Source organism: Engystomops pustulosus, chromosome 2 (genome assembly GCF_040894005.1).
Source record: "Engystomops pustulosus chromosome 2, aEngPut4.maternal, whole genome shotgun sequence".
Classification (NCBI taxonomy): Eukaryota; Metazoa; Chordata; class Amphibia; order Anura; family Leptodactylidae; genus Engystomops; species Engystomops pustulosus.
In genome coordinates, this window is record NC_092412.1 from 8,940,342 (window position 1) to 8,956,084 (window position 15,743).

Consider the following 15,743-nt stretch of genomic DNA (forward strand, 5'->3'; position numbering starts at 1 on the left):
CCCAGACTTTTTGGGCCAACCTGGAAATAAATTTGACACAGCCGGGTTCAGAGCTGTGGACTTTTAAGTTTTTTTTTAATGAGGAGTTATTGATATTAATTGTATATATGTGTGTACATGCTATATAGCCTATGTACTGTATGTATATATGGTGTGTATACACTGTTTGATTGTAACTCACATGCGAGAGCGAACAGATATGTATTATGTATATGTAAGAGGTAAGGAGGCCCTATTCATAAGTTGAATGGGACGCTGCCTCTCCGATTAAAGCCCCTGTGTTCAAGTGTTTTACTGTAATAAATGCGATAGCCAGACTTCCGGTAGGCCGGTAACACGTGTGGATGGGCGACATAGTAAAGAAACACTATAAGTGCTTTGGAGAGATCCTTGCTCCCAATTTAGTAAGGATGTTCTACAGGGTGGACAAATGAGAAAAATTTACTAAAATGCTAGAGAGATGGATTACTACTAACCCAAAAATGGGACTTTACACCTAAGCTGAGTGAGAGGTTATCGATTCCCAAGTCAAAATTGGATTCATGAAGGGGAAATAGACCACAGACAAAACACACAAGATATTAAAACACATAGATCTACCAATATAGGACGGATCACTAGACACAGCCAAAGTATTTGACCAGATCCATTGGGGGTTTCATGTCAGAAATGCTCTAAAGGTAATGGAGTCAATAGTCAAATGTTGACACAAATAATGGCACAGTACATGACACCAAGTGCAGAAGTTGCGTACAATGGATGTTCTTCACATAAATTCATTCTGAAAAACGGTTCCAGCCAAGGTTGAGCAGCCTCGTCTCCATTTATTTGTTGGCCGGGAGGGGTGGGGGGGTAGCTAAGATAACAAAAAAATTACTAATACTTGCCTTCTTCAGCGCTGCTGTTGTACCATGCTAACACCCAGAGGCAGGGCACTCCCACCTGACCACCACTGCATGGAGGACACAGCGCTAGATTCAATGCTGTAGTCAGGACCAGAAGTAGTTGGTTCGAAGCCCCAATGGGAGCACTGGAGAAGATAGAGATATGATCTTTTTTGTTTTCTTATATTTATTTATTTTTTTGTTGAAACCTTGACAACCTCTTTAAAGGAAATCAACCACATGGATTTGTTTGTTTTAACCCAAGTAATCTTACACCCTTTTCCATGACTCGTGAAACAGGATTCCTTCGTCTCTTAGCTGTTACTGGCCTTTTTGTATGAAAAAGGTCTTTTAAAAATACACATACAAGTAACCGCCACAGAAGCGCTTTCTGGGTCCATCGACCCAGAGCTGTACTGTGACCACCACAGAAAAAGCTTCTGGATCCATCGGCCCAAAGCTGAACTGTGACCAGCGCAGAAGAACGTCCTGGATCCATCGGCCCAGAGCTGAACTGTGACCGGCGCAGAAGCACCTTCTGGATCCATTGGCCCAAAGCTCAACTGTGACCACCACAGAAGCACCTTCTGGATCCATCGGTCCAGAGCTCAACTGTGACCACCACAGAAGCACCTTCTGGATCCATCGGTCCAGAGCTCAACTGTGACCACCACAGAAGCACCTTCTGGATCCATCGGTCCAGAGCTCAACTGTGACCACCACAGAAGCACCTTCTGGATCCATCGGTCCAGAGCTCAACTGTGACCACCACAGAAGCACCTTCTGGATCCATCGGTCCAGAGCTCAACTGTGACCACCACAGAAGCACCTTCTGGATCCATCGGTCCAGAGCTCAACTGTGACCACCACAGAAGCACCTTCTGGATCCATCGGTCCAGAGCTCAACTGTGACCACCACAGAAGCACCTTCTGGATCCATCGGTCCAGAGCTCAACTGTGACCACCACAGAAGCACCTTCTGAACGGTTTTGCTAATATGAGGTCCAATCACTTGGCTGTTGTGCACATACACTTAAATTTCTAAGCAGAACATCATGACAGCCTAAGAGTCTCTTCTACAGCATAGAAGATGGTTTGTCAGACACACCCATCTTTCGTAAATCCAACATCTCCACCCAACTCCTCTACCACTTCTTTGTTCTAACGTCATGTGTTGCGTCGCAATAACTTTCACTTTCCATGTACATCATTTGCTTCTCCATAGCATCAGTGGTATAGCGCCACGCTTAGGTTACCCAAGAATCCATTTATTGCCTGATCATTACTATATGTATCATCCAATTCTCAGGAACAGGCTTTTGTGGAAACATGCAGCATGATTAACCCAGTGCCTGCCCATGAATCTAAACTCATCAGTAGACTACATCCTATGAAAGGAAATCCAACATCAGAGCTCCGAGCTTTCTTATGATTATTAACATGGCTTCTCCCTTGTGTGAATTCTCTGGTGTTTTATAAGACCTGATTTCTGACTGAAACATTTCCTACATTCACTACACGAGTATGGCTTCTCTCCTGTGTGAATTCTCTGATGTCTAACAAGATCTGATTTCTGACTGAAAGATTTTTCACATTCAGTACATGAGAATGGCTTCTCTCCAGTGTGAGTTCTCTGATGTCTAACCAGACCAGTTCTGTTACTAAAAACATTTCCACATTCACTACATGGAAAGTGTTTCTCTTCTGTGTTTGTTCTCGGTTGTTCACCAAGATTTGATTTCAAAGTCAAACGATTTTTGAATTCAGAAGCTGACAATGGCTGCGCCCCTGGGTGACTTGCCAGATGTAAAACAAGAGCCGATTTCCGATTAAAATGTTTTCCACATTCAGAACATTGAAATGGCTTCTCTCCTGTGTGAGTTCTCTGATGAGAAACAAGACTTGTTTTCCAATTGAAACGTTTCCCACATTTAGTACACGAGAATGGCTTCTCCCCTGTGTGAACTCTCTGATGTCTCACAAGATCAGATTTCTGGGAAAAACATTTTTTACATTCAGCACATGAAAATGGCCTCTCCCCTGTGTGACTTCTTAAATGTATAAGAAGACTTGACTTCTGGGTAAAGTATTTCCTACATTTAGGACATGAAAACCGCCTTTTATCTCCAAGTTTTTCTTCCTCTGTGGAAAGATGTGATTGATCGTCTTCGTCTTCACCAGGAGTTGAGGGCCGATATCCATAGGATCCACTTGTAATTTCGTCTTCTACAATATAGACTTAAAAAAAAAAGAATAAAAAATTACAAGCTGAAGCAGTGGTGTAACTATAGAGGTTGCAGCTGCCACTAGGTCTATAAGCCAGAGATCCCCAACCCTTTGATCACCTTCGATATCTGCTTATAGCATCACAAAACTTTTAACCTTACTCTCAGGGGTTCTGTACGCTGAGATTTACGACATAAGCTGCCACATGTGTTCCCGGAGGCTATGGAGAAATATGCAGCTCAATGGATTACCATATTCTCCTTATACTCAAATCTCACAAAATACAGAAAAGATGTAACTGGCTTTTCAGATGTAACCTAGCTTTTCACCTAGGTCGCTATCTTGGATTTAAGTTGCCATATTGAAGCTAGAACCTTGTTAGAAATTAACTAGCTATAACGAGCATAGGGATCTTCGTGCATCTGGCTGATCCATCTTGGAACTTGGAACTTGATCTGTGGGTCTGAAGGACATAAGGCACATGGGCTACCGAAAAGTGTTCCCGACATCGCTGTGCCACATAGGTCAGTCGTGGAGATCCTCAGTGATTGAATGTTGTGTACAGCTATATGCACCATTTGATTGTGTTATTATTGCTTGTTGCTGTGCATAAAAGTCTCATTTGATTGTGTTAATACATTTCATTTCTAACAACCAAAGCCCCAAATTTGGATCTCTGCCCAATCATTGACGTATACTTCCTGACCAGTCTCTTATTTGAAAAACAATGTGAAATAAAAGCTAATTTTAATTAATGTATTTTGACACAAATATTGCTTTATGTCATCACTGACCACAACCTAAGATTAGACATTCTAGGTCATAGTGAATGCCAGCTGACCGCTTGGACACTTGCCCTAAACGTGGTCTACCGTTTATCACAGTTACATGGAGATTTATGTTTTTTTTTATCTGTATCTTTTATCAGCACTTAATGTCATGTGACAAGGGTGATGTCATCTAAGGTTCTTTACCCACTTAAAGTAGTAAAATCAACCTTATGTGTGTATACAATCACATGAAATCACAGCAGTCTCCATGGACTTCTAAACTTCCCCATCCTCCATCAAGTCTGCTGTGATTTCATGTGATCAGATACATGCACGGGGTAGATTTCGCAAATGTTAGTGGGTAAGATGGTCACATGACATGAAGTGCTGAATGGTGATAAGGAGAAGAAATTAGCAAGGATGGGAGGACATGTCCCACCTTACTCGGGCAGGATATGGCTGTATGTCAGAGAACATAGCAAAGTGGGGATGTGAGCCAAAAGAAGGGTGGCATTTGGTTAACAGGGCTCTATTGTTGTGACAGATTTCCTTTAAATTAATAAATTTATGTAATAATAATGATATTAAAATGTGAATTTCTGGATTAACTTTTTTGATTCTGTATCTCACAGCTGAAGTGGCCTACAATAAAAATTTCAGATCTCTGTATTCTTTGTAGGCCAAAAAACTTGCAAAATTGTCAGAGAATCAAATACTTATTTTCCCCATTAAAAATCCTCCTCCAGGGGCAGTTAAGAGTAATTGGAAAGACAAGGAAACTCTGAAGTGACAGCTCCCAACCTCTAGTGTGTGATGTAGAAGTGAAGATACGTGAAAGGCTCTTACCCTCCTCTGTCACTGATGAGGGGATTTCCTCTCCGCTCCTCCTTCCACCACAACTTTCCTGGAAAGATCCAACATGAAGGACATGAGAAAACAAGGAAATGTCTCCAGAGATTCTCTTATATCCAAGTGATGGACAGATACCTCTAGTATCCTAGAGAGAATATAGACCAAGAGGTGATCATGGACAGAAGGTCCTAGATTTATCTGATCTCCTTCTCCATGAAACAGGTGTCCAAAAGTTTAATAATATTAGATATAGTTTGTAGTTATGACCGACCAACATCTCCCCATAGACCCTCCAGCCACTGCTGCTGGAGAAGGTCAGTAGCTTCATTACATCCATCTATAGAGGATTCACAGGAACCTCAGCTCCACCTACCTGATGATCCAGTGGGACGTTCTCCTCCGGTTCCTCATTTAAATCTTGAAAATACTGAAGACGGGGACATCTCTTTGGTAGATATTTCATACTGAATCCATCTGATAATAATAAAAAAAATCCTTATTTATATAGCTCCATCATATCCTGCTGCGCTTTACTGATCATGGGGGGACATATGCAAACAAAATAAGACATTAGCGTCTTATTTTGATTGTTCTAGCTGTATTAATTTGCAAAGCTGAAATTCATACAACTTCTGGTCTTGGGATCCTTGTACACCGAGACAACAGCTTGTACATATACTGGATGTTTTAACCGTTATAAAACAATAAAAAGATTTATACAAAAAAAACAAAACAAAATAAGACATTACAGAGCAACAACATGGTCTATGTAATGAATTAATAATTAAAGGGTTTCTCGAATTTAAACGTTATTAACAAAACTAAATAATTTCAACATAATTCCAATCATTCCTGGTGTTTACATTTTGGTTGTCCCTGGATCCGACCATAAACTCCTGAGTACGGTCAGGCAGATTCCTCTGACTTCTCTTGTACTGCAGGAGCAGAGGGAAGGTCAAGAGGCAGAGAGCACTACAGACACAGGCACTTCCTGTCCAACAGCAGCAGCTCTACAGACAAGATACGCTCTGTATCCAAGGGGAGAGGGTGATATACCAGTGCTGAGTGTGTGTTTGATAGGTGAGGTAGCAGAAGCCAGTGTGTCATTGTATCATATCCATGACTCTGATCTGTCTCTCTTTTTTATTTGTTAGATATTTGTAAAATCTTTAGAAGCTAAATGAAAGTGTAGCCAAACCCTGTACCATGATAATCTAGGAACATTGTCAGCACACAGGATCTCACAGCACTAGAGGGATCATGAAGCTAATCCCATCCACACTGCTGAATCTTACACTGACCAGCACTGAGTGATAGGACCAAAAATGATAATAAAATTGAGTAAAAATTGTAATGTAAGGAGTTAAAAACCTTTTTTGTGTAAGTATCAGCAGGGGATTCAAATATAATTCATGGGCAAATGCCATTAATGCTTCTGCTTTGACCAGGCACCAGCTGCCATCTTATATACAGAGTCCAAGGTCTATGGCGCTGCAGAGTAGCCTCTATACCGGTATCTAGTGCTTGTAGGATAACAGAAGGGAGGAGTTACTACTTGTTACAGTAAAAGTTGTAATGGCTCATTAAATCAGCATTGGTAAGGGAATTCCAGAGAATAGGTGCAGCTTGGGAGAAGTCCTGGAGATGTGAGTGGGAGGTTCAGAGGGCTGGGTTGGACTGAGATGAGAGAGGAAAGGTAGGGAGGTGAAGCATTGTGAAGAGCTTTGTGGATGAGTGTGATTATTTTAAACTGTATTAGAAAGAGGGGCAACCAGTGCAGTGACTGGCACAGGCAGAAGGCACCTGTGTAGCATCCAAACTGAAAGACAAACCTGGCTGCTGCATTAAGAATAGATTGTGATGGAGAAAGTTTAGCAAGTGGACCCCTGATAAGTAGGGAGTCACAGTAAGCAAGACAAAAGGAAATTAAAGCAACAATTAGGGTTTTAGAGGTTTCAATTTTAACAATTAGAGTTTCCATTTACTATTTGGTGGAAAAAAAAAATGTCAATGGGTTTTTCTTTTCCAATTTTTTTTTTTTTGTGGCAATCGATCAAAATCCTGCCACTTAATATTGGAACTACTAATAGTGAAACGCTGTGTAATGCATTTTCTTTTTCTTTTTTTTTTTACAAATTTTGCGAATTAAAAAATTAAATCTGCCAACAAATTGGTTCGCCTTCAGGGATCCCTGGTCAACCGGGGAACAACACAAAAGAAACCAGGAACAACACAAGTTACTTCTTTCTTCTATCTCTTGATGTTGAAAAGGCATTCGCCCAGGTGGATTGGGGGTTCCTGGCGGCGACCCCACGACAGCTGGGTGAAGGAACAAATATGAAATATGAAAATGCTCCGCTTATGCAGATGATGTTTTGCTTTTCCTTGCTCACTGCATTGCCTCTTTGTCCGTCTTGAAAGAGGAGCTCGATACCTTTGGCTATTTTTGTAGTGATAAAGTCAACGTCAGCTAAAGCATGGCCATGGGCTTGGGACTTGACGGGAACACAGAACAGGCCCTACAGTACAAAACCACTACCTCTTAAAGGGGTTTTCCACAAAGGTCTCAGCACTGAGACCCCGACTGATCAGCAAGTTAGGCCCTATCCTGTGGGGCAGCCTTACATGTATGGGCGCAGATTCACAGTAGTGGACACCAAGTGGCGAGTGATAATGGGAGGTTGCCAAGATAGAGAGTTCGTCATTACACCAATATGAACTCAAGCACACGAAAGGGAGCAATCACGGCAATGCTAATGTCTTGTCCCACCAGGAGGGAAAGGTGGAGACTAGTGTGGGAAATTGATGAACATATCAATGATCCCGTGCCAATTTCAAAAAAGGGAGGGGTGATAGGGAAACTCCAAAATGATGAGTAATAATAGGTGTCTCTCCCAGACAAGGATGCTTGGGTGCTAAAACCAGTCTCCTTAGGAAACCGATCCCATCATATAACTTTATGACCCAATGGGAGGGGGGTTGCTATAAACATCCATTAGTAAGGTCAACACAAGGCTATGTCCTGTATAGCCAAGGTCACATCTAGAGACCCACATCTTGTGATACACATCAAAGAAATACATGGTATCATTCAGGTCTATGCTGTAACTGTATTGATGGTCACTAAATGGCACCAAAGCAACAGGGGGCAATTAAATCATTCCCCAAATATTCCTAATGTTATCATCGGGATTGTACGTGTGCAGGACAATAGGATGGAAAAGATGGAAGACCAAGTTAGTAGGATGCCAGCATGGCGAGAGATCATCATATAAAGACTCTCAGGCATGAAATCACCTTATTCAAGAGGCATAAAATTATTTTGGTATATTCTTATCCTTCCTCATGTCATAAGAGGCAGGGGGAGGGGGTGGATTTTTGAATCCTACTTAGATTGAAATTGTCATCCTTTATGGATCCCTAGAGGATAGATTTATCATCCCTTTTAGTTCATCACACTGTTATTTTGTATTGTATGTATATGTCTGGTTGTTTAATATCACAGTTTTGTATGAAAAGCCCTTTGTTTGTAAGCGCTGCCCTTTTTGTGACCAAAACTTCTATTTAATAAGAGCCTTCTTTGTTCTAACGATTCCGTTAACTCAAAAGAGACGTTACTTAAAGAGGGCCTGTCACCCATAAATTGGGCACTAGGAGCTGCTTACTAAAGTAAGACGCTCCTAGTGTTTAAACAAACGCAGCAGTGTTTGCGGCAGAGTACAATGTAAACGTTGGACCGCTCGCCAAGCGGTCCAATGTATTTGTGAGGGGACGGGGTGGGGTAAGGGGCGGAAGTCACCGATGGCCTATGGAGCGAGAGGGGCGGTCTGGGGAAGAGGAAACGCCTGGGACCGCCCCCTCATGAGTACATTTCACTCTGCCGCAGTGTTTCCAGTAACGCTATCATTCTAACACTGCAGTGTTTGTTTAAGCACCCAATTTATGGGTGACAGGTCCTCTTAAGAAGAATTTCTTATATACCTCAAGTGGTGGCAGCTAAAATTACCACTGACAGTGACCCTCACACATGGTCTGCCCTCTATAATCAGGAAGGTCTCCTCTTACCTGGTGATGTGAGGGGCTGGTGGTCCTCCATCATGATGTCCTTGTACTGGTCCTTGTGTCCTTCTATATACTCCCACTCCTCCATGGAGAAATAGACAGTGACGTCCTGACACCTCATAGGAACCTGACACCCACAATGACACAGTCATCACCCAGACACCTCCCTTGTGTTATTGTACAATATCCCAGCATTCCCGGCAGCGCTCACCTCTCCGCTCAGCAGCTCAGTGATCCTGGAGGTAAGTTCTAGGATCCTCCGATAATGTATCATTATATTAGGTGAAGGCTTGTCGATGGGATTCCGGGTCCATCCTTGTGACACACGGGGGGTCACACACTCACCAGACGACTTCTTCACTACAGAGTAATCCTGTGTATGGGGAGACACTGGTCACTACAATTGTTTGTGTTATTCATAGAGATAAGAGAAGTCCAGTGATAACCTCACCATTCCGGTTATCAAGGAGATGATTTCCAGGGCAAGGTCCAGGATCCTGGAAGCCATCTGCTCTCTAGGCTTTTGCTTCCTTTGAAGACCATTCAGAATCAAAATATGTTTGTACTGATCCTTGTGTCCTTCTATATACTCCCACTCCTCCATGGAGAAATAGAAAGTGATGTCTTGACACCTTATGGGAACCTAAAAAAAAAAAATTTACACATTCATCACCCAGACCCCTCCCTTGTGTTATTGTACACTGTCCCAGCATTCCCGGCAGCGCTCACCTCTCCGCTCAGCAGCTCGGTGATCTTGGAGGTAAGTTCTAGGATATTCTGCTTATGTATCAGTGAACGAGGTGGAAGCTCGGTGATGGAGATCTGGGTCCATCCTCTTGACACAAAAGGTTTCACACACTCTGAAAACTTCTCCGCTACTGTGTAATCCTGTGTATGGGGAGACACTGATCACTACATAGATCCTAAGAATCCTTCACCTCTCCAGTCATTTCCCGCTGTTATTCCTAGAGATAAGAGCTGTGTCCTGGGAGACTCTCACCTCTACAGTTATCAAATAAATCATCTCCAGGGTGAGGTCCAGGATCCTTGTAGCCATATGGTTTTTGTCCTCTCCCATCCCTGGTGATACACTGATAGAAAGGACCATCTTCTTAAATAAACAACAACTACGGGAGTCCTGTATCTTAGGAACCTGAGGAAACATTTAAAGAAGTAAGAGGTAAAACTCTCTTTGAAAGAATCTCTATACCGTATATACTCACGTAGAAGCAGATTTCAAAAACCCCAACTTGGTGTATAAAAATAATAATCTTACATACTGACCTTCCGACGCTTCGTGTGGCTCCTCTTCCGTCTCCTCTTCACTCCTGGCAAAGATGCATCCACATGCTCTGCCCGTGGCGCACACTCAGACGTCAGAGCAGTTTTCAAAACACAGCGTCCCATAGGCACCTCAGGGAAGAGAACTCCCACCAAATATGACGCTTTGACAAAGAGGGCGCGGCATATCACCAACAATACAGAAAAGAAGAGTATATTTTATGCAATAGCTTTGGAACCCTATACCATCTGGTAATGATTTTGTAATTCTTTTATTGAGCGTGGCAAGCCATAAAAACCTTATGAGTGAGGGTGAAGACTCAAGTTACGTCCTCAGGATAGACAGAGTCTAAGACTGACATAAATACTGGTAGAGAATCAGTAGTATAATCATGCAGAACCCCAATGTGGCAGAGAAAGAGGCTTATGTAGAAACAGCTAGCAATATTGAATCAAAAGTATGAGAATTCCTTCAAGAGGTCTTGAAATATCAGAGGAACGCAAGAAAGGGCTTAACTGGGAGTACTGAAGCCAGAACAAAGGCATCCCAGTATTTAATGACCGTAGAGTACCCAAAGAGGGCAGACTACCACCCAAGCACAAGTAATGGTGTCTCCCGACAGCTGGTGATAAGCAGAGGATATCAGATAAGTGTGACAGGAGGCCAAAAAGGGAGGATCTTCTCAATAGAGTCTCCGGTAAAGGGTCGAAATCCAATATCCACCGGAGCAGTGGTATTTGAAAGCCTGACATATTACTTCCACTAGTCTGGAAAAAAAAACTGAAGAGATGTAATACTTACTTAGGTTCGGTAGACCTGTGCCTCACCTGTCCTTTGATCTACAAACGAATTTAACATCTGATACAGGGACGTGATTGGTCCCACATAAATGTGCTAATGACCTTTTGAAGTCTCTGAAAAATAGAGCGGGAAGAGTAACTGGAACCTTCTAGGAAGCGAATAAGAATTTTGGAAGGATGTCCATTTTTATCACGTTACCAAACCATAACCAAAATCTCCAGTCCCAGTCCCTCATGGAGTCGAGAACTTTGAGGATGACCGGAAGGGAAGCGTGGGGAAGAGTCTGATACAATAGGTCACCTGCATATAGGGCAATAGCGTAGGTATGATCTCTACAGTGCATTACAAAAGTATTTGGCCCCTTTTGCCAGATTTCATTCTTCAAAAGTATCCAGATGTTAGAGCGGCCAAGTCAAAGTCCAGACCTGAATCCAATCGAGAATCTGCAGAAAGGGCTGAACACTGCTGTTCACAAACTCTTTCCATCCAACTTCCTTAAGCTCCAGCTGTTTCCAAGGAAGAATGAGCAAGAATTTCAGTCTCTCGATGTGAAAAACCGATGCGAGACCTGATACCCCACGCAACCAACTGTTATCACAGCAAAAGGGGGCGCTGCATAGTATTAACTTAAGGGGCCTAATAATATTGCACAACAGTTTATTATTTTTTTTACAAAAGTTTAAAATATCCAATACATTTCGTTCCACTTTACAATTGTGTCCCACTTGTTTATTCTTCACCAAAAAATTACAATTTTATATCTTTAGAGTCCAATGAGCCCTCCCATAACTGATGGAACTGTTCATTGGTGCAGGAGGCTGGGTAGCAATGACTGCAGCCGAGAAGTTCTTCGTGCAACTGGAACCTCTTGTGCCGCTCCACTCTTGAACACATTCACTGAAAACAGTGGCTTTGCACGCTACAAGGGGTGCCAGATTCATGATTTGTAGGGCTCGTTCTTCAAGGATCTAGTGCCCTCTGCACTGCTCCGACAGTGTCCACCAACTTTTTTTGGTCTGTCATTAACATGATGCGTGCACAAACACTTCTGTGGGATTTTGTTAAATATGGCGCATGTCCCTAGGGTGACGAAATTTGTGTTGCGTGTAGATTAGTGCAGTCGCAACACAAAAGTGTCCCGTGCAACACACGTGGCGCAGGCCATACTTAAAGGAAATCGACCATGTGGAACATACTTTCTGAGACATTCCCAATGGTAGATTTCTCGTCCGGGCAGAAGCTGCATCCCGTTTTTCAATAATTGCAGCTGTTGCAGAAATAAAGTTTAATACTGGAATATGCAAATTAATTTCTAAGGTTACTCGGGGCATGGAGTAGCCCAAGACAGCTCTAGGGACGAAGGCTACTACACGACGCCCCCAGTAGCCATTACTGACCTTCCTCTATCTGATCCGGCCTGTCGTTGGCATCACTGGAGAAAAAGTCTCAAATTTCCACGAGGTATAGAAAGGTGGAAAAGGAAAGACCAAAGAGCGCTCATTGAGTAGTATTGGGCGCTACTGAGAAAAAGATTGGAATAAGGCTCACCAGATCAAGTTATGTTAGATTAGGCACAACTTTATTTTGGTTGTAGAGTATACATAACAAAAAGCGGCACTGAATCTGTCTCTTTAATCTTAATCCACTATTCACACCATCTTGTGTATATGGAATCCACCGGAAAGTTTCAAGTGTGGTAACATTGGATATTTCTGAAGCTGGGGTGCTCCATCCTTCATATATGACACAGTCCATATAGCAAATATCCAAGAAGAAATATATAGGACGGCACTCACCATTCTTCTAAAACCTCTAAAAAATTCAGTGGTTTCTGGGGTGGCATTTTGTGCTGTACTGTGGTTGTTGGTGCATCGAAGGTGCTGGTTATTGATTCAGCCCCTTAAAGTTGAGCAGTAGGACTGTATGACCCTTGAACCAATAAACGTTGCTCACCCATGGCCTAAATCCTTAGAAGTTTGTGAAGCCAGAAATTTTATCGTGACCCCCATCTCCACCAAAATTGTCACCGACTTCAAGACTTCAACTCCACAGCCCTGGGAGTTGGAGTCGTGATAAAATGGATTGACTTTACAACTACTCCTGAGTCCATGCATAAAACTAGTGTCAGGAGTCAGGCCACTGGTCCTGGGAGCACTTCTCAGCTGTACTCCCCCTTCCTGACCTCCGGCACCAATGAACACCAACAGTTATGGAAGTGCTCATTGCAGGGTGCGGATTGCAACTCATGGCTTGACATGTGTCCTGTCGGCACAAGTTGTGCACCCATGATCGGGGGGGGGGGAATCCGCCGGGAGATCCATCAGGGGGGTGTGTGCGCCGGGAGATCCATCAGGGGGGGGGGGGGCAGTGCGCCGGGAGATCCACCAGGGGGGGGGGGGTGCGCCGGGAGATCCACCAGGGGGGGGTGCGCCGGGAGATCCATCAGAGGGGGGGGGGCTGTGCGCCGGGCGATCCACCAGGGGGGGGGCGCCGGGAGATCCATCAGGGTGGGGTGCGCCGGGAGATCCATCAGGGTGGGGTGCGCCGGGAGATCCATCAGGGAGGGGGGGGGGTGTGCGCTGGGAGATCCATCAGGGAGGGGGGGGGGTGCGCCGGGAGATCCATCAGGGGGGTGTGTGCGCCGGGAGATCCATCAGGGGGATGTGTGCGCCGGGAGATCCATCGGGGGGGGGGGGGGGGGTGCGCCAGGAGATCCATCAGGGGGGTGTGTGCGCCGGGAGATCCATCAGGGGGGTGTGTGCGCCGGGAGATCCATCAGGGGGGGGGGGTGCGCCGGGAGATCCATCAGGGGGATGTGTGCGCCGGGAGATCCATCAGGGGGGTGTTGAACGCTCTGCAGCCGCTCCACATGGTAATGATCTTCCATAGAGCCGGACCACCGCCTGCGCTGCCCCAGACGCCCATAATAATTTGCCCACAAGGAGGCGGAGAATGTGCTGCCCCGCCCCCTATTACTATCACAGCTGAGCCACAGAAAGGTCCGACTGAGGAGGAAACTGCACTGTGTGACCTGCGCCCTAAGACTCCGCACTACTGGAGCATGCTGGGAGTTGTAGTCCCTCTCATATAGTGTGTGTGTGCTCCTGGAGCATGCTGGGAGTTGTAGTCCCTCCATATAGTGTGTGTGCTCCTGGAGCATGCTGGGAGTTGTAGTCCCTACATATAGTGTGTGTGCTCCTGGAGCATGCTGGGAGTTGTAGTCCCTCCATATAGTGTGTGTGCTCCTGGAGCATGCTGGGAGTTGTAGTCCCGCCATATAGTGTGTCCGCTCCTGGAACATGCTGGGAGTTGTAGTCCCTCCATATAGTGTGTGTGGGCTCCTGGAGCATGCTGGGAGTTGTAGTCCCTCCATATAGTGTGTGTGGGCTCCTGGAGCATGCTGGGAGTTGTAGTCCCTCCATACAGTGTGTGTGCCCCTGGAGCATGCTAGTGGTTGTAGTCCCTCCATATAGTGTGTGTGCTCCTGGAGCATGCTGGGAGCTGTAGTCCCTCCATATAGTGTGTGTGCTCCTGGAGCATGCTGGGAGCTGTAGTCCCTCCATATAGTGTGTGTGCTCCTGGAGCATGCTGGGAGTTGTAGTCCCTCCATATAGTGTGTGTGCTCCTGGAGCATGCTGGGAGCTGTAGTCCCTCCATATAGTGTGTGTGCTCCTGGAGCATGCTGGGAGCTGTAGTCCCTCCACATAGTGTGTGCGCTCCTGGAGCATGCTGGGAGTTGTAATCCCTCCACATAGTGTGCGCGCTCCTGTAGCATGTTGGGAGTTGTAGTAACTCCATATCGTGTGTGTGCTCCTGGAGCATGCTGGGAGTTGTAGTCCCTCCATATAGTGTGTGTGTGCTCCTGGAGCATGCTGGGAGTTGTAGTCCATCCATATAGTGTGTGTGCTCCTGGAGCATGCTGGGAGTTGTAGTCCCTCCTCTGGTCACTTACCTCTTCTCTCCTCAGTGCAGGACACTCTCTTCCTCCTCACTATCCGGTAGTCATATGACCCTGGGAGTGTGATGTGAGGGGGCGGGGTCTCCCCGGGTGTACATGTGTGTAGAAGAGAAGTTTTGGATGAAGGACCTGCGATGATGTAATAGACCATGTGATCAGTGCAGGCGTGGCGCTGGTTAGTGGGAGGCGCTTAGCTTAGGCGGGAGACGTTGCTCCTTCTCCTCAAGTTGTACATGAGCCTCAGATCAGTGACAGGTTGTGAGGTGGTGACTGTGAGCAGCTACTGGATAAGAGGGAAACATATTACAATTCAGGGTTTGGAGAGTCCTGAGGATGAGGAAGAATCCCGGGATCAGTAAATGCTCCATAGATTGTAGTACATGGAGATGGGGACGTACTAATAGGAGTGAACGCTAAATCTAAATAAGGAGAAGGGTGTAAGGAGCCCCCCCCCCCCCCCCCCCCCGCGTCTCCAACATGAGAACGAGCAGGTTATAGAGGAATGAACATGTATTACACCTATGGAGCTGTGTATGCAACGCCCCGGCCAATGTATAGGTAAGGGAGTAGTTACGAATAAGGCTTCTACCTGTCAGGACCAGGTGAGCCCACCGCAACTCACCCAAGGGATAATGCAGGGAGATCACAGGTAATCAGCAGCTGTAGATCCTGCCTGGACAGGCAAGGGTTAAGTGGATGCAGGTTATTGACCAATTGTTGGCTGTATTGTACACTGGAGTGTGATTGGAGAGATGCTACCACCTGACCAGGAGAATAAAACACTGTGCAGGGAGGGGCACAAGGTCTTTTAACACATGCTCTTGGAACCCAGCTCTCTAGAGAGCAGATCCTCTTAGATTACCAGCATACATAGTGACGAGAGACAGTGTTCAGTCCTGACAAAGAAC

General features: G+C 45.1%; 2 protein-coding genes across 2 annotated transcripts in view; one reads left to right on the plus strand and one right to left on the minus strand.

Annotated features, from left to right (window-relative positions):
• LOC140116870 (uncharacterized) overlaps positions 1-15,743 on the plus strand; it is a 401,113-nt gene that overhangs the window by 61,131 nt on the left and 324,239 nt on the right.
• Positions 890-14,944, minus strand: LOC140119814 (uncharacterized). Its single transcript, XM_072139218.1, has 9 exons — positions 14,830-14,944; positions 9,795-9,947; positions 9,524-9,682; positions 9,246-9,437; positions 9,006-9,167; positions 8,798-8,921; positions 5,106-5,206; positions 4,727-4,784; positions 890-3,122 (listed from the first exon to the last, which is right to left on the minus strand). Exons 2-9 carry the CDS (start codon positions 9,900-9,902, stop codon positions 2,320-2,322), a joined length of 1,707 nt encoding a protein of 568 aa, XP_071995319.1. The 5' UTR covers positions 9,903-9,947; positions 14,830-14,944; the 3' UTR covers positions 890-2,319.

Coding starts and splice junctions, on each gene's coding strand:
- LOC140119814 (XM_072139218.1), bottom strand. CDS start 9,902: ATGGTCCTTTCTATCAGTGTATCACCAGGGATGGGAGAGGACAAAAAC. Junction 5,207..8,797: donor CCAGCCCCTCACATCACCAG/GTAAGAGGAGAC, acceptor TATTATTATCAG/ATGGATTCAGTATGAAATAT. Junction 4,785..5,105: donor ACGTCCCACTGGATCATCAG/GTAGGTGGAGCT, acceptor GGATCTTTCCAG/GAAAGTTGTGGTGGAAGGAG.